We start from the raw sequence: 23,431 nt of genomic DNA on the forward strand, positions 1-23,431 counted from the left end.
CGCCCAAACCATAATAAGCCATTTGACCTAAGATTACACGACGCATGAATACAATAATATGGGGGTCCACAAAATGAATGAGGGGATGTTTCCAAATCCCCCATTAGGCGGCCCTGACCACTCACATACCTGGCATGTGTCCACACTGCAGGAATTTGGACACAAACCCCTGAGTCATGAAGCTCAAGCAGCAGCCATGACAACTTTTTTAAAAAAAGTCCCTGGATGAGTGACGGGGACAACTGAGCTGCGAGCAAAGCAGAAGTGCATGACGGCCTAAATGGCCCCCCTAACGGTAACTGTGTAGCTCCAGGCCTGGCTCCAAGTTAGCCCCCAAACATCATGTCAAGCCCCCCACCCCACCCTTTGTACTTGTTAGATTTTTGAGCCTTTATCATATCACTCCCCCCTTGATATTTTGGTCAGAAGCCCAGGCAGTGACATGGAAAGTCCCAGCTCCAGCTCTGGCACAGTCACGTCCCCTGCCAGCGCTGACAGCACAAAGCACTTTGCCATTGTGTCAGTCAGGGAGAGGCGCTATATAACCCCCCCCCCCCCCATCACCCCTGTTGTATTATATGTTTCGGGAAGTTGGTTACTGAGGATTGTTGGAAGAACACAATGTGACTCTGACACTGATGGACAGACGAATGTGAAAGGCGCTATATACAAGATACATAGCTAGGGGGATATGAAAGGCAATAAATAACAGCTCATATAAAAGGCATGCACAGCATATAATTAATATACAAAAGACACCATAATAAAGTCAGATTACATTATATAATAGACAGAGAAATACAAAAGGCGGGGTGTCACAGATGTCACAGGTCCTCCATAATAAGCAGAGAAAGGCACTATATAATACAAACAGAAACAAAAGAAAAGGAACAAAGTAATAATAGGCTCGGCACCATTAGATACAGACGGGGTTCTAGGACCCCCCCCCCCCCCCCCCCCCCCTCGCTAGGATTCTCGACCCGCCCCTCTTCGCGCACATTCCAGACGATTCCGCCGTCTTCCAGTTTCGCGGATTCAAAACAGAGCGCCGCGGGCGGCTGCCGAGGTATTTCCGCTTTCTCGTATCGAATGGCGGCGCCGTCCACACGCGTGCGCTCCACGGCGGCCTTTCTTTCACGCGGTCTCTCGGTGTTACATCAGACGGCTGCAGGGGTTGATGTGGCCGCTCATGTCACCCCCCCAATCCCCCGGTGTCACTCCTGCCTAAGGTGTGAAGAAGCCGCGGGGATTCCCAGCATCCTCTGCTTTTCTTTCGGTTTTTGCAGTTCCTACTTTGTCACCCGAGTCACCTGAGTGTGAGCGCACGAGGTCAGCGGTGGCATCGAATAGCAGCGACGCGATGATGCCATCTGGGCGTGGGTGTGTGTCATGAAAGGCACCGGCCGGTCGGCTCCAGTCGGCTTGCACCGTGCCGGGCTGAGATTGCATCAGTTGTGCGTTTCATCAGCCAGAGCGCTTCGCATGGAGGATCACGTAGTCAGGACGGCGCGGCTCACCGGGGCGAGTGGGGGTCAAGTGGCCGGCGTGCACGCCAGTGGCTAACTCCTGTGACAGTCCCACAGTGGGGGTGGTGGCCGCCCGCACTGGCTCGTTGTATTTCTGTCGCCTACTTTGTGGCTCCTTCTCGCCGTCCCGTCCATTTCGCTCTTTCTTTTTATTTCATTTTCAATTTTTGTTTGTTTTTTTTTTTGTTGTTGTTTTTTCCTGTAGGCGGGGCGACCCGCTAGTGCACCTCCTGGGGGCGTGTCCACAGAGACTGGCACAGACCGGTTCGTGCTGTTCCTTCTGCGACAGTCCTCGCAGGGGGGCGGGGCGCCCGGACTGTTCTCCCGCCCGTTCTGCACGTAGCGAGTGAGGCTCAGCAGCCCGGGGGGCGTGGCCACGTCGACGCCGTGCGCGAGGAGGTTATATAAAGGAGCGGCGCTCACTGTGTCCCGCGGCTTGGATTTCGTCTTTAGAGCTGGTCGTCGAAGTCACGCAGGCTGGAGCCGCGTTGAGAGCGAGTGGAGTCGGGGTGAGTGTGGTCCACGAGCTCCTTCTTCATCCCAGCGACGTTCTAATACGTTCTCTCTCTAAGCACTTGCATCTCCCGAGCCGGTCCGGTCTGCGATACTGGAATGGGTGGCCTTTGCTCGGCCGCTTTTTCCGGTGGACTTTGCAGTACGCGTCGGACGGCTGTGTCCTCGGCATCCCGCGCATAATTTCTGCTCTTTTTCTTTTTTTAGCACTCCCTTGTGGAACAGCTGGAAGATCAGAGCGGCACCTTTGACCCTCTTCTTTGGGATTATTCCTTTTTTTTGGCCGAGAGGGATCGACAGTTTGCCAAGAGCCACCATGGTGCAGAAGACGATCAACGGCTTTCATCGCTCTTTTAAGGTTTGCCCTTTTCTTGTGTGTTTTCGTAGGTTTCCCCGGTGGACTAACGAAATGCTCTTCTCGGAGTTTGCTCTCCCGAGTCTCTTTTGTGGACTGAAGCCTTTGCAGCCTTTCTTGTAGTCCAGTCGGGCCGGCGTTGGCCTTTACGGTCAGTCCTGAACCGTCTTGTGTCCATCTGCTGCTCTTCAGATCCGGAAAGCCGAGCACTGATTACGTTGACCTGACGGGTCTCCGTTCTTTATTAAAGGGGATTTTTGGGTTCACTTTTCAGGAATCTTCTTTAAAGTCTGAATTAGTTTGTGTTTCCAGTGTTGGCTACTGACTGTTGTGAAGTTCACACCAAACTTTATCGTTGGGCCGTAATGGGGGGTTAGGGGGGGAGAGAAGAGAGAATCCCAAGTCTTCTGTCCTTTCACTTGAAGTGTGCCATCGCATTCTGGAGTTGTTATAAAAACGTGTCGTGTGGTAGCCGCCATATACAACATGACGGGGTTGCATGGCACAGGGAGACCCTCCAAATCAAACGTCTGGATATGTTGGTGCAAAGTGCAAGTAAAGAAATCCTTAGGAATGGTTGAACTCCAAGTGGGCGCGTGTGAGGTGGGCGGCTGGGTGTCCACGCACACTGTGCTGACCTGGCGGATCTTTTGAATACGTTTGTCCCGGATGTCAGCGTGTTGTGTCGCCGTTCATTTTATTTTCCTTTATTATTGGGAGTGTCGTATGTTAAGTATGTGAGGTCACACAAGCGCATGCGGAGCTGAGACGCTGCAGTTTTGAACTCGGCCTCCAGTGTGGCGTGTTGTCTTTCGTAGTCTTTGGGTGCTTTCTTGTGGTGGCAGCTGTGAATGTGACCTTTGCCCCTTGGGGTTTTGTTTTGGTTTTTTTTCTTCTCAAATCTAGATGCCAAATGGTGACTACCGTTCATTTAAAGAGTGGCAACGTGGGGTCTGCATTGTGCTGCCACTCATGGCTAGAGACAGTTGTTGGTCTGCATTGTTGAGAACAAAGTCGGACTCGGGTTTTGTTGAGCAGCAGTTTTTGTGACTCAGTAACACGGCAAGTTACCCCCTCAAGTTTAGGACGAGCTTATCGGTGTCGGCCCTGATTTCTCATTTTCAGGGATGAGGGCATCATAGGGACTCTGACCGCCCCCATCTGCCGTTTCTAACCAGTATTCCAGGGGGACTTCAGCTCTTTTATCTTGGAGCGTCAATTAGTGGGGGGCGAGGCGAGGCGAGGCTCCTGTCATTGTCATTGGCCTTCTGGACTAAGAGCAGTTGGCCCAGTTACATATCTGCCATCTAGTGCCCTAATTAGATGTGCATTAATGGGTAATTTCTCAAAGTGCTTCTCAAAGCTCTCACTTTTAAAGTATTTGTCACATCCCAGAGAGCCAAGTCTTGTTGTCTTGTCCCAGCGATTGTCACACTGTTTGACTGGCACATCTCCTGTGCGTTACATAGCAGTTTATGCAGCACGTGTGTCCGTCAGTATAAGCCGTATGGTGGCCATTGGGGCCAAATGTAAGAATAGCACCGTGCAGGAGGCTGGGGCCGGCATTTTCAAGAAGGACCGCGTTTGTAAGTGGAGTTGTAACTCGGCAGGTCTGTCAAATGAAAGTGACAGCTGATGAAGTCATGCCAGGCAGGCTTGAAACTGAAGTGTGCTGCACTTGGAGAAGCTTTTGGTCCTTTGATTGTCCTGTCGGCAGGAGGGCACGCTGTCTCGATGGGAAGGAGGAGGTGGTGGCGGCTAGAAGTTGGTCTTGTGCAGAAAGGCCTACCACAGATGGAGGGGCTCCTTGCCTGAGCTGAATTTAGGAACCACCTGGCACTTGGTGAGCACACATGGTGGTAGAACGTTTGTCACAAGCTTTGGTCCCCGTCTACTAACACAAAGCAGGGACCAGTCCTGGATGGGATGCCCATCTATCCCGGGACATACTCCCTTACACACCAACGCTTACTTGCACTGGACATTTTATTTTGTAACCCCAGACATATGCCGTCCACGGCTCAAAACATCATACAAGGAAGCAGGGAATGCTGGGTACTGCATCGCAGGGGTTTGTTTGGTCAGGTTTCTTTTTGGCACCGGTTTGGGGCTGAGACGCCGTATTCACACATGTACAGTTTGATCAGAGTTACTCTTCTCAGTAATTGTGCTGCTGCTGCTTGTCTTTGTTGTTAAAAAAAAAAAAAAATATGTGACACCTCAGAAGGCGTGCCACTCAGCGTCTGCCCACCTTTATTTCATTTGTGGTTTTGTTTTTCAGGGTCACAACCCTTTTGAAGACGAGGACTTCAGTAAGAACGGCTCTCATCAACTGGAGTCGGCGTTTAACTTTGACTGCCCCGCCAGGCCTGGTATGTGCTGCGCCATCCTCTGCTTTGGGTTTTTTGGGGACGGGCATGGGCCATTGTGCCTGAGACACCTAAGCAGGGTATTGATGTGCCTTGTCATTCGGTGTAATGCGAGTGCAGCTGTCTGGCATAGCAGAGGGGTCCAGTTGGGTTGGAGCCAAGTTTGGTGTACGTTGCTGCAGGTACCCATCCCTAGTGGCACCACATCCGCTGTAGATGTGCTCACAGCAATACTGCAGTGTGTTAACAGCAATGGCTGATTGAAGCCAATCTTGAAAAGCAGTTTGCCAACCTAGTGTCGTATGGAGTTGATGTTTGTGTGTGTTAACATAGTTGGCTCACTTTGTAAAATGTAATGGGAAAACCAAACAGCTGACTGGGCAAATGAGACCACTTAGAAGCTGGCAAGTGAGACGCCATAGCCCCCTGGTGGCTGAAGCTTTTTACCACAGGATTGGAGGGCTGTGCTGGACTTGTGTGTGTGTGTGTATATATATATATATATATATATATATAAAATAAGTTCTCCTTCAGCATCTGCTCAGGTCTCCAGCCGCCCTTGAACCAGATTTTTTTTTTTTTTATGCCATCTTACCGAGCAGTCCACCCTCAGACTGACCCCTGGCACTACAGTTAAGTCGGCCCTGCCAGTCCTGCCTGTCTAATGGTTTGTATGAGGCTGCTTGGCAGCTTTCCTCCCAAGACTTACCAGAGTGACTCCGTGCCCGTCACTTACCCTTGTCAAGCCGTGCCCTGCCTGTAATTTTTAAGCCTACTGTCCCATGTAATGAGGTTTGTTGGAGGGTGCCCAGGTTTCGGATTTCAGACTCTGCTTGGCAACTTCCTCAATCAGAATTAAAGTTCACACCAGCTGCGGATACACTTGTGGGTTTTGTTTAAAAATTCCCAAAATTCTTTTGGTAAATGGTGTGCATTGAGTTTGGGGGCTTTTTGACTTTTGTGTGGTTTAACTAATTGTGGTCCACCGAGTGGCTGCTACGTTGTGTGTAGATGTGGATTTGACCATCTTGTGTTTTTGGGATGTGCGCAGACCAAAGCCATTGAATTGTTCTGAAGGTAAGACCCCCCCCCAGCTACGACCTTCATATCTTTAATCTGTGCAGCTCCTGTAGGGAAGGACACGTTACAGTTGGGCAAAAAATGAAGTTCAATTCTCCACAGGAAGTCTAAGAGGGCACAGTAGACTGGCAAACTTTTCTGATTGTTGTGTTTCCTTTCTTCTAAGACATGCCATCAAGTCAGCCCATTGACATCCCCGATGCAAAGAAAAGGAACAAAAAGAAAAAGAGATGTCGGGCCACGGACAGTTTTTCTGGACGATTTGAAGGTAAGCAGACGTGTTCCCCGTTGGCTGTGACGAGTCTTGTGGGCAGGTGGGAATTTGCCCGCTAACTGTGGCTGATTTTTGGTTGGTTTTCTGTCTGGCAGATGTCTACAGGCTTCAGGAAGACATCCTGGGTGAAGGATCCTATGCAAGAGTTCAGACCTGCTTCAACCTGATCACCAATAAGGAGTACGCCGTCAAGGTAGGGCCACTTACAGATGTGTTCATTTAAGTGCTCAGCAGGGGGTGACGGTTCACGGCTGTACAGCAGGTTACTCATGTGCCCTCGTCACACACTGGCATCAGGGTGCAGAGTCCTGGCTTTGAATCCCCGGCTCATTCTGTGGAGGTTTATTAATTAATGTCATGGCTCCCTCCTGTCATCCCAGAGTTGTGACGTGACAGCCCTGAATTGGCTTCGGCCGTGTGTGGACTGTGCCTTCCCATCCAAGGCTGCTCTCCATGTTTGTTCTTAATGCTGCTGGGTTCAGAAAATGAAGACACGAGTGTGCTGCGGTTCTGTGGTGTATGTAGATGTCCAGTAAAATCCTTTGCAGAACAGACAGAGTGCAGCACGGCTGTAAGGTGCTTGAAGTGACACTTGTGGCCGTTTGGATGCCACTGTGCTTTGTGAAGTCTGCGGTGTTAACAAACATACATTTCCTTGTTTGGCTGACACCTTTATCCAAGGTGACTTACTTACAGTTGGTTCCATTTCTTTTGGTTGTCCAATTGGAGCCCAGGCAGGTCACATGACTTGCTCAGTGTCGCACACTGGTGTCAGCAGTGGGATTTGAGCACACCACCTCAGGGTTTGAAATCCAAAGCCTTAACCACAACACCACAGCATTATGGGATGTGCCTTTCATACTGGGGCTTTACACGAAGAGTTTGGGGGGGGCACTGAGACATGGAGTTGAAGCAGAAGATGAGTTGTTGGGAGGGCTTGGCTGTTCTATGTTAATTAATGTTGTCTTATTTTAATTTCTTATTTTATCTTTTATTTTTCTTCTCTCCATTATGTAAAGCACTTTGAGCTACTTTTTGTATGAAAATGTGCTATAGAAATAAATGTTGTTGTTGTTAGCTGAACAAACGGGCGTGATGGACTGAGTGGTCTCCCCTTGTTTGTCACATTTCTTATGTAAATAGCGGCTGGCTCAAGCGTGGTGTGTGCACAGGTAAAGGCTGGGCCTCTCTGTGTGAGCTGAGCAGCTAAAAACTTTTTGATTTATTTGCCCTCATAAATTGGCATGCCAAGTCTCTTTACAGGGCATGCTGGGCCCCATTTGCAGCAAGGGGATGCCCCCTCTTTAACTCCAAAACAGGCATTGACTTGTTCCAGGTGCCCGTTTACAGTAAAGGTCCCGTCCCCCCCATAATAGCAGTTTCTCCCATTCTCGCCTGCCTCGTAAGTACAGGCTGGTTGATCATTAATAAGTTTGTTCCAGCCGAAGTGGAGATATTTCCTGGAAAGGGGCGAGGTGAGCTACTTATTCACGTGGCTCTGGGCTTGGCTCTGCTAACTCAGCACAGAAGCTTCCATTATTGTTGTTGTTGTTGTTGTTCTGCCGCTGGCCAGCCAATCGGTGTGCAGACAGAAGGCTCCACCTTCCTCACTTAATCTCTATTGGCTTGTGGGCTTTCACGGGCGGGAATGCTATGTACAGACGCGTGTGCCAAAACAAGTTGGGGGGTGGGGGGGGTCATGACCGGGAGTGAGGGGCGTAGTGCTTGTACGAGAGGCCCCCCGCCGTCCTGCTTCTTGCTCTCTCGTCCTACTTGAATGCGGCTGAGGCGCAGGCACAGCTGGCTTGCGTTTGGCTCGGCTTCTGCACATTTGACTTTGTTTTATAACTCTGCTGCTTCACTGTTATAGGGAGGGGGGGGGGGGGGTTAGAGTCGCTAGTGGGGTGGGGGGCTGCACTGGTGGCTAGCAGGGGCCTCTGTTTAATGGTAAGAATGTCCTAATTCTCCTGTGCCACTTGGGTATGTTGAAAGTTTTTGAGTGCCGCTTGCGGGCACGGCATTGTGGGGCAGGGGGTTGGGCGCTGGGGAGAGCAGATGTTCAGGCAAATGGTGGGCTTGTGCGGCCAAGAACAAAAGGCAGTCTGTGAGAGTAGCGCGTGTTGTGTGCCACCCAGGCCCCTCATTTATGGCTTGTGACTTGCAAGTTTGGAGGTAGAGAGTATCTCGCCCCCTCGAAATCAGCCTGCTGGAAAAGCCAAACCCCACACCGGATAAAGGTGGGCTACCAAGGTAGTGTTTCACATTACATGCCATTTGTCACGGCCAGGGCGGTTTGTGCTCCGCTTCCTGTAGTCGACGCTTCATTTCAGTTTCCAGAGACCCCCCCCCCCCCCAGCCAGCACACACCTTGGTGAACTTTTGTGAACTTACTGCAGTGCCCACGCGGTGATGAAGAGCTCACTGCTCCTCAAACTGAGCTCCGGCCCAAGCCAGTGTGACTCGAATTTGAGAACTCAAAACAGCTTGGGGGGTCCGGCCGTAGGACACTGCAGATTTGAATGCTTGGAGGATGGAGGACATCATGGGTTGTGTGAAATCCATCCGGCGGGGGTCCAGTTTGGGTCCCTTTAGGTGAATTGTGCATGAATGGGCCTCTTCAGGAACAGGCAGGCCGGTCCATTCTTGGTGTGTAAGACGTAATCTTCTCGTGTGTACCTGAGGGGAGAGTCGAGGGGCTTCAGGAAATGCAGAGACTGTGAACCTGAATAAATGCAGGAAAGACCCGAGCATTGTGAGCCAAATGCAAATCAGAGATGGCTTGAAGCGTCAGGTCCAAGGAAGGACACACGAGCCTTTAAAAAGAGACCAGAGTCAGCTGATGTTCCTAATTTAGGGTGGGCATTCCTCACCCACAGCAGGTGGGTTAGTTTGGGGCACTACAAGAATCAGTGGACCTTAGTGGGCAGACAGGAGTTTAGTGATGGAGGAGCGGAGCTCACAGACGTGGTGCCGTCAAACAAGTCAGCAGTAGAATTTTATATTCAAACCTGTGAGACCACGGGCAGCAGGATGGGCGCTGTGTGCCATCTACTGCTGGCCCGTGTGAGGAGTCTTGAAGCAGAGCTTTGCCCGTACTATGTGTGAAGGGGCACCTGCTGGTAGGGAGTTCCAGTAGTCGATGGTGGATGTCATTAAAGCAGGGACAAGTGTCTCAGCTTCAGAAAAGAAGGCCCTTGATTTGTTGCTGCCCTCTTCATCTTTCTTTTAATATTTAACATTAGTCTGTCTCTGGTGCCCTGTCCAGGGTTTGTCCTGGCCTTGTGCCCAATGCTAGCTGTCATTGGCTCCAGCAGGACTGAGCGGCTCAGCAAATGACTGACTGATTAGCCCGACTCTTGGCTTCTCATCTAGCGCCTGTAAGCAGAGGTTCACGATGAAGATGGCGAATCGTTGTAGAGTTGCACAAGAATGGATGGACAGACAGGACAGATGACACAATCCTGTCACGTGTGTGTTCCCATTTTGTTAAGAGTGAGTGCCAGATTGTAATCGGGTGTTGAAGGGTGGACTCCACGAGGGTCCTGCGGGTGCGCAACTCAAGTTGTTTGAGGGGCGTTGAGTATACAAAGACACAGTGAATTGTGTGTTTTGATGTGCTGCAGTTTATTTTAAGCTCCTCGTTAAGTAAAATAAAGCCTCGTGGCACCGTTGTACACCTCTGCAGTGGTTAACGATTTTGTTTGTGTCTTACAGATTATCGAGAAGAGAGCTGGCCATAGTCGGAGTCGAGTTTTTAGGGAGGTCGAGATGCTGTACCAGTGTCAGGGGCACAGGTGAGGATTTCAATTTCTGTTTCTAGTCCTCTAATAGGTCTGTGACCAAGATGCATTGTGTTGGAGTCCAATGGGGCACTCACTGGGCACGTGGCTGTGTTGACCACCAGGTTTACCACTGGCTGCCTGTGTCACCTACTTTAAAGGACAAGTGGCAATGTGTGCCGTACCCAAGACCAATATATCATCAGAAGGTTGGCATTTCAGGACTCCTGCCCAACGGCGTCCCTACCGGGCCACTTGACAAAGTATCCCATCATACCGTCTGCCCCACGCTCGCCTCTTACCTCTGGTGTGACATTTGTCCTTAAGCTGCGCACGTCCGTGTCTTTATGTTCCAGTTGTAGAACTCTTTTTAAAGCGGGAGCTCCTGTGCCCCCCATCATTTCATAGATAATAGGGCATGGGGTCTCGTTGCTCCAGTAATAGTCGCTGAGAGTATTTTAACTCGGTGACATCGATGTACAGAGTTTAGGAAACTGGCAGCGTCCTCAATGTACCGCAACGTTATGGTGCAGAAAGGAGAGGGTGATGGGTCTTCAGACCCCCTAAAATGGCCAGAGAACCTGGTGGGGGGTCCTGATGTTGTACTGGACATGGCTGTCAGAGTTGCTTTGGGTTGATTTCCGTCTGAAGGTGGTCTTTGTGATTTTATCGGTGGGGATGTGGCAGAGAGCTCCAAGCGTGTGTTACAGCATATGAACCCCGACTGGTGGTCCGTATAATTACTGCCCCCCAACGTCCTTTCTCAAGTCCACTCTTTTTTTTCTTTTTTTTTGTTTTTTTTTTTAGGAACATTCTTGAGCTGGTAGAGTTCTTTGAGGAGGAAGAGAAGTTCTACTTGGTGTTTGAGAAGCTGCGAGGAGGTGGGTGCTGCAGGTGGTGGTGCGGTGGCACCACGCTGTGCTGTGGTTTTACTTTTGTTCCTCTCCGTTTCTTGAGCGGAGGTGGCAGGGAGGTGACATGAGCATCCGAGTGCCGTCTAGATGTAATGTACTGCTGATACCACCTCTCCTGGCAGCATCAGAAGTTCATTCCTTTTTAAAGGGGTCCTTTGTTTAAAGGGTCGTCGATGTGCTTTCAGAGTTGCCCGTTTATTTGCCAGTAATTTGCTTGATTTTTGAGAACACTTCATGCTTGCCTGCTGTTTCAGCCTGAGTCACTCGGTGACGGCCACTTTTTTGACTCGACTTTAAAGCCCTCGTCCGTGTGCTCTGTCGTTGGCAGGTTCCATCCTGACTCACATTCACAAGAGGCGGCACTTTAACGAGAAGGAAGCCAGTATTGTGGTCCAAGACATTGCAAGTGCACTCAACTTCCTTCACAACAAAGGTAATTTAGCACCTTCATTATTATTGGGGGGGGGGTGGGATAGCAGGCGACGCTGTAATAAACCCATTTGAGTACCCTGAGGCGACCGGAACGTCCAGATCACTCGGAATCGGCAGTTAAGCCCTTTAACCACCCAGTTGGAGGTCACATGCTGAAGAGCCCGGCCTGCAGCCCCCCCCCCTGTCTGGCATGAGGGTGGGTTAAGTACAGTTATCTGAGAGCACCCTCACTGGCCAAGGGCACCCACTCCCACCCAGGTGTCCTCCAACCCACCTCCCCAATCACAGCACTCATCTTTACCCCTCTGCCACCTTGGAAGGTCTGCTCCCCCTGCACATTCTTTAAACTTCACACTTTGTTGAGTTCAGTGTTTCACATCCATCTTCATTCTCACCAGCTCCAAAAATAGATAAGCGTCTTCATAAATGTGTCAATGGCAGACTGTTGGCATTCCACCAGTCGTTGGCTGTCTTCCTTCGTGGCTGGCAGCTTCCTTTGTCTTAAATTGTTCGCTGGCACCTGTGCAGTTTGCTTTGCCACATAAAACAGTTGCTGCACTTTTAGGCCCCAGTGTCACCCACCTAAGGAGACCAACAGAAAGGGGTGTAATGCAGGGTGAAGGACGTGGAGTGACCTGCTGGATTTGCCCATGACGTCCAGTGTGGCACCGAGGCCTACACCACGAGACTGAGGTGACCGTCCTCACCAGTGGCTCTTTGGGACCCCAAGCAGATCACTTCACTCCCCAGCTCTCAAATCCAAGTATACGGGAACAGGTGGGCTTCACCAGAAACTTGAATGCTAATGTTTAAATGAAAGTGTTGTCCGAGCCGGCCGTTTGGTCAGACTTGGCAGTAAGTGTTCATCAAAAGGGGAGCCCTGCTTGTCCTTCAGTGTCACTCTCAGTATGAAGGAGAGACGTCCTGTTAGTACAAAAGAAGGCATTGTGTTGTCTGGACGCCGAGGCACGAGGGGGCACCTTAAAGGTCGTTGTTCTCACTATGGCAAAGCACTATATAAAGTGCTTCTGGGGGTGTAAACGCCGCCACTCGCCCCTCTAGCGGTGGCAGGCCTGGTGCTGCTCGTGCTTCAGTTTTTTGGTCCTTTTAGTAATACTGTCGGACGATGGCGCCACTTGTGTGATTTTTAGGGGTTTTATCCCCGAGATACGCAGAGTTGCGCTCTCGTTATTTTGGAATGAATGTGTGAAACCTGCAAAGGAAGGACGGCTGTGAGTTGAACACACAGTTGCTGTAATTGAGCCCATTTGCTGCCCATAAAACTCCTGAAGTTGTGTGCGCCATCTTGAAAAGTCTACAAGGCGCTCTATCAAGCAGTCATTTTTGCTCTTTTTACAGGAATGGCTCACAGGGATCTGAAGCCTGAGAACATTCTGTGCGAGCATGAAGACAAGGTAAGAGTTACACGAGCCCACCGCCTACGTAGTTGGTGCCAATCTCGGTGGGGCTGGGAGTTTTAGTTTGTTTGTTTTTCCCACTTGCAGGTTTCCCCCGTTAAAATCTGTGATTTTGACCTGGGAAGCGGAATAAAGCTAAACAGCGACAGCTCGCCGATATCCACCCCTGAGCTCCTGACCCCGGTAAGTAGCAGGACGGGCCAGACCCACAGGCGCTCTGCCATCTTTGACGTGTCCGCTCCTCAGGCTGCTTGTTTTATGGCGCGGGCCGAGTCTTTTATCAAGTGTTAACTGAGGAGTGGCGTGCCCCGTCACCCGGTCTGCCCTTCCCATATGTGTTGGGTGAGCTCTCATGGCTGCCTTGGCACTGTGCAGGGGCGTTGGGAGATTGAAATGTTTATCCTGAAAGCGCAGAGCCTCGTGACTCGCAGGGTGGCTGATAGGTGGAGTGTTTCATAAAGCGGTGAGGGTCAAGGCTGAGGCCACCTTTACAGCTGGTGCCCCAGGTTCAGCACTGGCCACGTAGAATGTCCTCGCATACCAGCGTCATCTGCCACCTTGCATGCGCACACACACACACACACACACACACCTCAGAGCCGGGCGGCCGCACAGCTTTGTTGTGCCTCCCTCTTCCTGCACTTTGTTTTCAGACGTGATGGATGGCAGCAGCGGGCCTGGGCCTGGCACAGGTTAAAGGCCGTTTTACTGGAAGTAACCGGAGTGCCTCTGCCCCTGGCTCTATTTCTGTTCCCGCTGCAGTGTGGCAGAGGAGATCTTTTGAAGTCTGGCCGGCGACTCTTTCCAAAAGGCTTATTCCTTCATTCCGGCAGTTTATGGTTTCATTACCTCAGTGGAGCTTCTAGGAAGAGCCGTTCTGGGATGCGCTTGCTGTCATCCACTCCCGGGTGCCAGAATAGCCGGCCTGACGTGGAGCGGTGCGTCGCTGACTGACCTGCGCCCTTAGATTGAAATGATTAGAGAGATTTAGAGCCCCTCCACTTGTGTGACGTGCTGGATAGAAGCCTGTTGGATATCTTGGAAAAATGGCTTGTGCTTTGGGTGGGGGGGCCCCGGAAAGCTCAGTTTAATTTAACAGTATTTTAAACTCTGATAGGGAAGGAAATTGAGGAAATGCAGGAAGTTCAGGATGTGTGCCTTCAAGACGTCTCGGTGGGCTCAATCATAGCAGTGGTCCAGGAGGCCTGCACTTGGGGGTGGATGTTAACCGTAGACCTGAGTTTACCTCCTCACTGCGCTGTCTCACGTTTGTGGACGTGTCGCTGACCTTTCCTTTGATGTGACCCCGCTCTTCATGCCGGCGCCAGTCTGTGTAGTCGGGCTGCTGATTCCGTCTCGCTCTTCTCTTCTTCTCTGACCACCCGGGCACAGTTCAGTCACTCGGGAGACGGTGCCGCCAGGGAGGACCAAAGGGTGACACTGGTGGAGCAGGTGGCAACCTGGACGAGTAGGGGAGTGCAGTGGGCCGGCCGCATAGCAGTTGGCGCTGCCCCCCATTAGAATCCTATGCTGTCTCATTTTCAGTGTCACATTTGTGCCCCCCCCATGTAATGAAGATTAAGTGATGATTATGAAGTGGCCTGCCCGGCGTTGTGGGGACACTGAATTGCATTAACTGAGTGACAGGTTGTTATAAATTGTCCTTTTAGTTAGTTAGGTGGGCTAATGGTGGGGTGAATGGGATTTTTAATAGAAACCGATTACTAGGGAAACGACTCCATTTCAGTGCCATCCTGGCTTCTGTCCTCCAAGGCTTTGGGGTGGTGGGGTCAGCAGAGTGTCACATCTCGTGTGTGTTAGACTTTGAGACTCTCTGTGTGTTTAGGGCCTCACTCTGTGCTCCTCTAAAGTCAGTCATGGCCACTCTTAGACCCCCACTTTTGGCACATTGTGTGCGTTGACCAGCCCTGGACTCGTTGGTACTAAGCCCCTGGCCATCTTTACTTCCAAATCTCGGGTGTTTTCTCAGTAAGTACCCCCAAGCTGTCCCACACTCAGAGTTTGAGGTCCTCGCAGTGCTGGACCCGTGTATGCAGTAGGAGGGCTGTGTGACGGTCACAGGGTGAATGACATCCCCTTGTCCTGCCCTGCACTTTTTGAGATTGTGACCGAGGTTAACCCCCATCTCTCTAGAAGTGCAGATGTGGGGGGCACTGCTCTGATCTTAGGCTCGGTGAGCAGCGTTGGCAGTGCCTGGGCTTGTTTTCAGATTTGTCAACTGGTCATCACCAGCAGCCAAACCAGTATGGAATGAGTGGGCTGTGCTCCTCAATAACTGGCATTCCTTACCAGATTTCTCACTGGATGAGCGGAGTCCCAGTGAAGGACTGCATTCTGTGCTGACCCAAGGCAGGCCTGGCACAAAACCCTCCTCCCCTTTAAAATTTAAACGTTAATCTCGTTTTGGAAAACCTGAAATACTTGCATGCCTGTGCTTCACTCCTTGTCTGCTGCTCCTTGTAAGTTTCTTTTCAAAACTCGCCCGTATATGAGCCAGGCTGGCAGGTAAAGGGTTAAGCGGGGCAGACAGAAGGGGCCTGAGGGTGTGTGTGTGTGTGTGTGTGTGTGTGTGTGTGTGTGTGACACTCTGTGCTCTTTCTTTTGTTATGTAATGATCCTTTAGCTGCTGTCCCTAAACTGATTCCGTCAAGATAGCAGGCCGTTGCAAAGAACCACCCATGCCTAGCAACTGCGCTCTGATTGGCTGCAAAGGCAGTTAGGGGATTGGCTGAGGGCAGCGACTTGTGTTTCTGGGCCAGAGCAGCTGAAAATGTGCATCTGCCACCTCGCCCGCCTGCTTTGAGTGGTCTGTCTGTCTGCGGGCCTTTTGTTTGGGCCTTTTTTAAGTTGATCGGAGCCGACGGCCCCCCTGAGCAGCCAGTGCCATGTTTGTGTGTCACGGCACAGTGACAGTTAAAGCTTTGTGCACTGGATTACTAGGTCAGCAGGACAGCGCGTGGGCTTTTCAATACTCTCATAGCTTAAGAGCTTTGACCACAGACGGCTCGATGGCGACTTTTCTCAGCGTCCGGCATACGCTGATGATGACAGCTGAATAATCAAAATGCATGGCACCCCCCCTGGCCATACCAGCGTCCTCAAACCCACTGAACCTGTGGCAAGGAGCTAGATAGAGCCTATCCTGGTGAGATGAGGGTACGGGCACAGTCTGACAATGTCAAGATGTCAGAGTTCCCATAATGACATTGGTTTCCTCTTGGTCATTGTGCTTAGGGCCACGCCAGGCTACCCACACTGACTTATTGGGGATTGACGTGACTGTAATGCCAGTCGAGCTGGAGAGAAGAGTTGTTCATGTATTGAAATTAATCAAGAGACTCGTGGGGGTACCCAGACGTGCGTGCCCTATGTTTGTGTACCAGCCTTGCCACCCACTTTACCTGGCAAAGTTGTGGCACCTGTGCCTGATTATGTCAGCCATGTTTAAGAAATGAAAGGATAGCTTGGGCGATCTTCTAGTACTGCAAGGACATCTGTTTTTTATGTAGTGCCCATTTAGACCCTAAAGCGCCGGGGTGGTCTCGAGCAGCCCATTGCCCACTAAATGACACTCTGCCACCGGGTGCGCACAAGGACAACGAAGACGAGGAGTTCCCACCTGGCAGGAATGCTGTCTTGAAGCCAGTGTTTGCAGCACGTGTGTAGCCCTGGTGGTCCCTGATCTGTGCCTGTCTGCCCTTTGGCCTGCCGTCCCACCAAGTCGTTGAGTAACATTTGAAAAGGTTTGGTTTTTAAGAATAGAAAGTTGAAAGCCGTCTCTCTGAGCTGTGCTTCCAACAGGGGTGGGCAGAGTCGTGGTGGAAGTTCACTCAGGGCTCAAACCCCCCCCCCCCCCCCCCCCCCCCCCCCCCTTGTCATAGGTTGGCCTTTTTTTTGTCATTTGACCTCCTCAGATGTTCACCGAGTTACTTCTGTGAAACCTGAGCCTCCACGGGCCTCACCGCCGTACCTCTCAGGAAGGCAGTTTGTCGTGTTTTGAAACTGCACACGTGTTCTGTGGTGGGGCAACGTGACACGAAGGTGGTGCCACCCTCTGCTTGACTTCACTCTGCACCCTGTTTATCAAGATTTAAGGAAATGAGCGCAAGGCCAACTTCCCTGGACTGCCTGTGTCGCAATCTGGGACGCACATCTGCTCGGGGCCATCGCCTTACGTAACATTCCTGAACAACAGCCGGGAAGGAAAGTCCGACCTGACTGACTGCTTGGTGCAGGAGAGGAGGGGACGTGAGGGGACGCTCTGTTGATCTCTCCGACTGTACTTGTTGTGCCCTCCAGCCCTTTTTATCAGCCGCCTAAGGTGGGACTGCGGTTAACCAACTGTGCAAACAGATGAGCTATCGGCCCAGAAAAGCAGAGTCACATGAGCGGCTGTGGGCTGGCGCTGCCATGTGATCTGTGGAGCACCGCCAGCCTGGCTGAGCTTTACTGGCAGCAGCAGGGGGGCACATGCGGGCGTTCAGTGTCAGGAAGCCCAGCGAAGGCACAAATGAAGCCAGCTTTGGGACGGTGACATCTGTGTGCCCAGGGTGGCCAGCTCTGCCGTGGCTTCTGAGCCACACGAGTGCTGTGGCCGTGCCAAGTGTGAAATACGCACACAAAGGTGGCCAGTCTGGTGAGTGGAGAGTTAAGTTGTCGGCCTTTGCACTTTTTAAATTTGGCCCCCAGCCCCACACGTGGCTGTTTGGCTGCCATTACAGTAAGTGGGTTTAGGGTCCTAAAGTCAATCGGCGGGTACTCGGCTGTGGCCCCCTAGTGGTTGGCTGCTGTGTGCTCTCTCAGAAGCCTGAAGCCTTTTGACTTGTCTTGGGTGGCACAGTTGGTGGTACTGCTGCCTAGGGGTCCTTCCACAGTCAGGCTGATGAGCTGTCCTAAACTGGTTGGCTGGTGGCACTTCACTGGACTGGTGCCCTGCCAGGGTTGATTGATCCATCAGGCTGGGGAATGTCGTGCATGTTGGGTGGGCCTTGTTTGTCTTGTTGCCCCCTTAGGGGTTTGCCCTAAGACCCCCACCTCTGCTATGTGATGCATCAGAGTATTGACACCTTCAAAGCCTGGAGTGTGGCGCCATTTCAGGGCTGGCGCGGACAGACGATTCACTCCTGTGCCCCCCAGGTTAGGCCTCGTGTTCCTTGTCCCGTTTGTTCCCGCTGCCCTGAGACTTTACATCTGTGTCTACGTGCAGCAGTGCACAGCCCAGGTCAGGGGCCAGTCTGGTTTTGCCAGTTTGGTGGTGCACCTTTTGACCCCCTGCCGCTGCCCCCCTGTTTCCTGTCCTGGTCGCTTGCATTGCGCTTTCTTCTCGTTTTCTTCTTTCCTCCTCCTTCTCCCTCATGAGCCGCACACATGTAGGATTTGTCACTATGATGAATCACTTGGTTTATTTTCAGCCTTTGGTGCCATCCTCTGAGGTGCCCAGCTAGCATCTGGCCTAGTTTGGTCCTACCACTTCCATAGTGCAATGCGTTGGTAAGACCAGCGACTTCCGTCACCCGACGCTTTGTAGTCTGCAGCAGGGCCCTGCTGTGTCACTCCGCTCCCCCCCTTTGGCGTAAGCAGTTCTACCCTGCCACTCGGCTGGGGCGTCACTGTCACTTGCTCCCTTGTGTGAGGTTGTGGTCCAGCCCTGGGGTCGCTGTGGTTTAGTGCTGGTCTGGCAGCTTGGGGACATCGGGGAGCTCAGTGTGGTCACTCGGTGTGCCCTCCTTGTGCTCCATTTGTCCATCAGAGCCCAGGCTGGTGTTGGGCACCCCCTTGAACTGCCCACTGGTCGTTCCTGCCTTGAAGTTGTTCAGGCCACTGACTCCTGCTGCCATTTTTGTGTGGCGACGTCCCTTTTGCAGAGGGTCACGGTGCCCTGCTTTGCCGCCTGTCCTTTTGTCACATGATGAGGTTTGTTCTCCTGTCCTTGTGTCTCTACAGTGTGGCTCTGCGGAGTACATGGCACCGGAGGTGGTGGAGGCTTTCAACGAGGAGGCCTCCATTTACGACAAGCGCTGTGACCTGTGGAGTCTGGGGGTCATCCTGTACATCATGCTGAGCGGCTACCCGCCTTTCGTAGGCCACTGTGGCAGCGACTGCGGCTGGGACTGGGGGGAGGCCTGCCACGCCTGCCAGGTGAGAATCCCGTCTCGTCGACTGCCGGTACGTCCAGGACCCCCACACTTTCATGGAGGGAGGAGACGGACCTGCGTCAGATTGGGGGGGTCTGTGGTGGCCGATGTCACTTGTGTCAAGTCATTGTGAAGACTTCTGGAACTTTCAGAGGAGATCACACGGGGAAGACCTGCCAACCCCCCCACCTCAGTCAGTGGTCAGGGGAGCCCCCCCATCTTCAGCTCAGAAGCCCATCCCTGTGTGAATGGACTTCCATCATTTTACTACTGCAGGGGGGGGATCAACTTGATGGAACTGGAGTAGCCCCCCCAAAGTGCATTTATCAGTGCCTGTTGGCAAATGGGGGGGGGGGGCCCCGGTGGCCGCTCGCTCAGTATGGACGTCAGTTCTCAGCTTGAGCTCCACCGGACTGGCAAATCGAGACGCCTTGGCAGCTTTGGGCCCGCGGCGTCACAAATGTCCGGCACCTGGCTGTCATGGGCTGCTCTGTAAATGTCCCTGGCACGGGGCAGTTGGGTGGGAAGTGTCCAAAATGACGTTTTGAGGGTCACAGAGGAAGAGGAGGAAGAGTCTTTTATAAACCACAGAGCCCAGTTACTGCCTGGGGCTCTCAGTGACCAGTGATATTAACTGAAGAGCCGCATTGGGGGTTTTTAAGAGGTGCCGCTCGATTGCCCCCCTTTTATTAAAGTTGTGCCCCCCCCCCGTTTCTTTTGTTTCTACAGAGCATGTTGTTTGAGAGCATTCAGGAGGGCAAATACGAATTCCCAGACAAAGACTGGGCACACATTTCATTCGGAGCCAAAGATCTCATCTCTAAGCTGTTGGTTCGAGATGCCAAAAAGCGACTGAGTGCTGCCCAAGTCCTGCTGCATCCCTGGGTCCAGGGGGTAAGTGACCAGGGTGGGGCAGACGGGCACCTTAACGGCAGGAGAGCGTGCCAGGCAGGCCTTGTCGTGATGGGTGGCTTGTGTGGTCGCTCCTTTACTAACCTTCATGTCGCCGCTCCTCTCTTGTAGTGCGCGCCAGACAACACCCTCCCGACGCCCATCCTGCTGCAGAGGTGAGTCTGTGTGCCAGTTTCAGACTTGGGGGGGCAGTGTGGGATGTGAAGGAGTAGCTGTCGGTGGGCTCTTGACGTAGGCGGACCTTTGGATTTTGGGTTCGGCCCCCCATAATGAGTTCCTGGCTGTGCCCCAGGCCTTGTCCCAGCACTCACCTGATGATGATGATGGATTTTTGTTTTTGATCTTCCAGAAACAGCAGCGCTAAAGATCTGACCTTCTTTGCCGCCGAGGCCATCGCTGTGAACCGCCAGCTGACGCAGCGCGAGGAGGACCAGGAGGAGAGCCGACACCCCATCGTCATCAAAGCGGCCTCCTGCTCCATGCGCCTCTCCCCGCCCTCGGAGTCCAAGCTGGCGAAGCGGCGGCAGAAGAGCAGCCTCCTGAAGGGGGCGCCCGTGTCGGCGACAGAACTGCAGGAGATGCTGGCCCCGCTGGTCATCGTGGGGGACTGTGCCTGAAGCGGCCCCCCGCCCCGCATCTGTCCCACTCCAACTCTCGGGCCCCCGCCCCGTGTTACGGCCTGCCGTCAGGGGGCCGCGAAGCTCAAACTTAACGTACACACCAAAGGACGTCTGTCATGCTGCTCGGCTGTACCCACTGTGAATTACTGTACTTTAAACAAAAAAAGTGTTTTACGCCTGCCGGGGTGAGTGTGTCTGATTGGCAGGGCCATCGTGCCAGGACACCGCGGATAAGCTAACCCAAGTGGGCAGTGCCACCTCCACCCATATGTGCCAGGTGGAATGAGGGGGGGGAGGGCATTTGATACAGCTTTGCCCCTGTGAACAAAATAGTGCCATCTGCTGGGCATCTGGGCTGTGCGTTTGCAGAAATCTCTTGTCCCAAAAAAAAAAAATAAAAGTTGCCAGTGCTGTGCCCAGTTTGGATGCCATTTTCAGTGTGAGCCCAGAATGTGCACTTCTGGAGCGGGCATTAAGCTTGGCAGGTGCTTTCCAGGGTTCGGAATGGTTGAAACAAACCTCGGTGCCAGCCTGGTGACCCCCCCTTTCTGCCTGTCGGGCACCTGCCCCCTAGTGTCATGGAGTATCCAGCGTTCACCTTTGGCCACTAGAGGGGGCTGTGAATGTCATTTTACAAACCCAATCCAAGTGTTTCGTTTTCGGGGTCGTCGTCGTCATCATAAGCTTGAACTGATTCGGACTTGGCCAAGATATTTGGGCTGTCGCCAGGTGTGCAGGGGGGGTCTGGGGGTCTGGTCTGTCTTTCCATTGGCACACAAGTGATTTTATTTCTGCTGCGTTGTAAATGCTTTTTTTTTTTTTTTTTTTGTACTGCTGTACAGACAGGTAAATTTCAGGAATTTTATAAGTGTGACTTTTAACTATGGATGGCAAAAAAAGAGAAAAGGGGTCCGCGTGGGTGGCAGTTGTGGGCGCCCATTTAGATCAATGCGACTGTTAAGTGTCCGTTGACGTGACATGAGTGGCGCCCTTGGTGGCCCGAGTTCTCTGGACGCACAAGCCCCGAGTCCGGTCGGGGTACAAGCGAGGAAGTGGAGCTTTTCTGTTGTTCTCCTCATTGCTTTGTCTTATACTAAGACTTGTCGCTTTTAATTCTCCGTTTTATTGTGCATTATTTTAAAAAGGCAGTTTGGGCTCTGGTGCGGCTGGCGCCCTCTGCTGGTCAGTGGCGGTCTGGCTTCTCGGAGCGACCCCTGACCAGCGGACCGCCTTATTGAGAAGGGTTGGGTGGTCTTTGTTTGGTGACCACTCAGTATTGCAGGTGGCCTCTTCAGCACTGTGTCTTTATTGTAAAGCTCCTGTGGGGCGGAAAATGAAACTTGTAACAAACAAACAAAAAAAAAATAATAATAATAAGAGAAGCACTTTAATGGACTCGAGGCCGACCTTCAGTTCATGTGAAAAAACAAAGCGAAGTTTCTTACGGAAGTCGATGTCAGGTTTTGTACCTTTTTTAAGAATTGAAATAAAAAAAAACAGAAAAATCTGTGCCAGGGTGTTGTGTGGTATGTTGGTGATTGGCATGGCATATGGGGGTGGGCACACAGCAGGGCCTGCCAGGACAGAAGCCCCCATCTTTACCACATTTAGTGAACCTGGGTCTCCAGTTGTACCCATCAGCTGAACTGGCACTCTGTGCCCACTGCTGGTCAGTCAGACCACCTAACCAGGTTTAAGTTGGCAACTGAGAGCAGAAACGGACTGGCGATGAAGTCGACCGCTCAGGAGACGTGAACAAGGTGGGTCGTGTAAATAAACTGGTGGGCCTGTGCCCGTGAGGAGGGCACTCGACCCCAATCAGGTTTGTGAAAGACCCCAGAGTGCTGGCATCCAAGCTCTCCGGGGGGCTTCTTCTCATCCTTTGTAAGGAACTGAATGACAGGACGTCCATTTCTTCATTGACCCGTTTGGGCAGAGAAGATGGCAATCGAGATGACCTCAAGCCACATGTGTGGCAGGCCAAGTCCCGATCTCCAGTGACAAGTTCAGATGTGTCACCCAAATACATCGATTATTGAACGGCTGTCGTATCTCAGCTGGAGAAAAGTCGACGAGGAGGTGAAGGTGGCGAGCTGGGCATGGAGACTGGCGAAACAGAAGTCGACAAATCGCCCAAAAGTGATATCGGTAGAGAGTGAAGAGCTGCTGCAATTAAACAGGCTGCAGACGACGGAGGGCTTAAGGAGGTCCGAGAGTGCAGGTGGACACCATTGGGGACATTCTGGGGGCTGGAAAATGGCAAATATTACAAGTGCCCAGTAACTCCAGGGCAGTAAGCTCAACAGCCTCCTAGGCACCCCAAGGAAGTTCATTACTAAGGAGGAGACCACTGAGCCAGCACAGGTGACTGGTGGGCTTAGCAGACACTTTTGATAAGAGAGACCACCGGCGGGACAAAAACAAGTGGCATCAGATGACATAATCGTGTGACCAGCAGCCACGGCCCGCGTTTGTATCACCGGGCCACACGTCGTCTGGTGAGTGAGAATGGGGTCCGAGCTGCAGGCCGGTTCTGGCGAGGTGAACGTCACAACGTTTTAGAAGAAGGGGCTTTGGTTCAAAGAAGGAGGGCTGGTAACTGGTGGTCTGTGCCCGGAGTGGACTTTGGTGTTTGAGTACTTCAGGAAAACCGGCGTGAACATCGACGATCCACACAGGACCACCGAGAGCACGCTGGTCACGTCTGCAGATGACACCAGAGAGGGGCAACCAGCTAAACTGTCACAGGGGGTCCAGGTGGATCAGTGGACAAGGAAAGTGAATGGAAGGAGATGGAGATGGAAATGGTGCCCGTTATACGACAGAGCCTTTCACATCTGCTATGGAGGAGGTTTGTGTTCCTTTTCATGTGTCTGCCTCGTATATAGCGCCTTTCACATCTACCTCTGGTATACTGTAGTGTGCCCAGTCTTTACTGTCACTTTTATCACACGTGGTACATTCCAAAGCACCTTCCACATCAGTCTATGGTGCTGTACCCTCCCCATCATATAGCACCTTTCACATCACTCAGTTAGGGTCCAGCCTCTGCCTGATGTCGCACCTTCAGCTCTTCTGTGTGCC

General features: G+C 52.1%; 1 protein-coding gene across 2 annotated transcripts; it reads left to right on the forward strand.

The window, feature by feature from the left end:
- Window positions 1-1,738: 1,738 nt before the first annotated feature.
- mknk2b (MAPK interacting serine/threonine kinase 2b) lies at window positions 1,739-21,852 on the forward strand. Of its 2 annotated transcripts, XM_028816667.2 has the most exons (14): window positions 1,739-2,035; window positions 2,247-2,397; window positions 4,676-4,766; window positions 6,010-6,111; window positions 6,213-6,310; window positions 9,832-9,911; window positions 10,704-10,777; window positions 11,139-11,243; window positions 12,602-12,657; window positions 12,748-12,843; window positions 18,625-18,819; window positions 19,545-19,709; window positions 19,839-19,882; window positions 20,077-21,852. In XM_028816667.2, exons 2-14 carry the CDS (start codon window positions 2,356-2,358, stop codon window positions 20,342-20,344), a joined length of 1,416 nt encoding a protein of 471 aa, XP_028672500.1. In that variant the 5' UTR covers window positions 1,739-2,035; window positions 2,247-2,355; the 3' UTR covers window positions 20,345-21,852. The 2 variants fall into 2 exon arrangements, with proteins under 2 accessions (XP_028672500.1, XP_028672501.1); XM_028816668.2 differs by lacking the exon at window positions 12,748-12,843.
- Window positions 21,853-23,431: the final 1,579 nt, after the last annotated feature.

The sequence above is a fragment of the Erpetoichthys calabaricus genome, chromosome 12 (assembly GCF_900747795.2).
Source record: "Erpetoichthys calabaricus chromosome 12, fErpCal1.3, whole genome shotgun sequence".
Taxonomy (NCBI): Eukaryota; Metazoa; Chordata; class Cladistia; order Polypteriformes; family Polypteridae; genus Erpetoichthys; species Erpetoichthys calabaricus.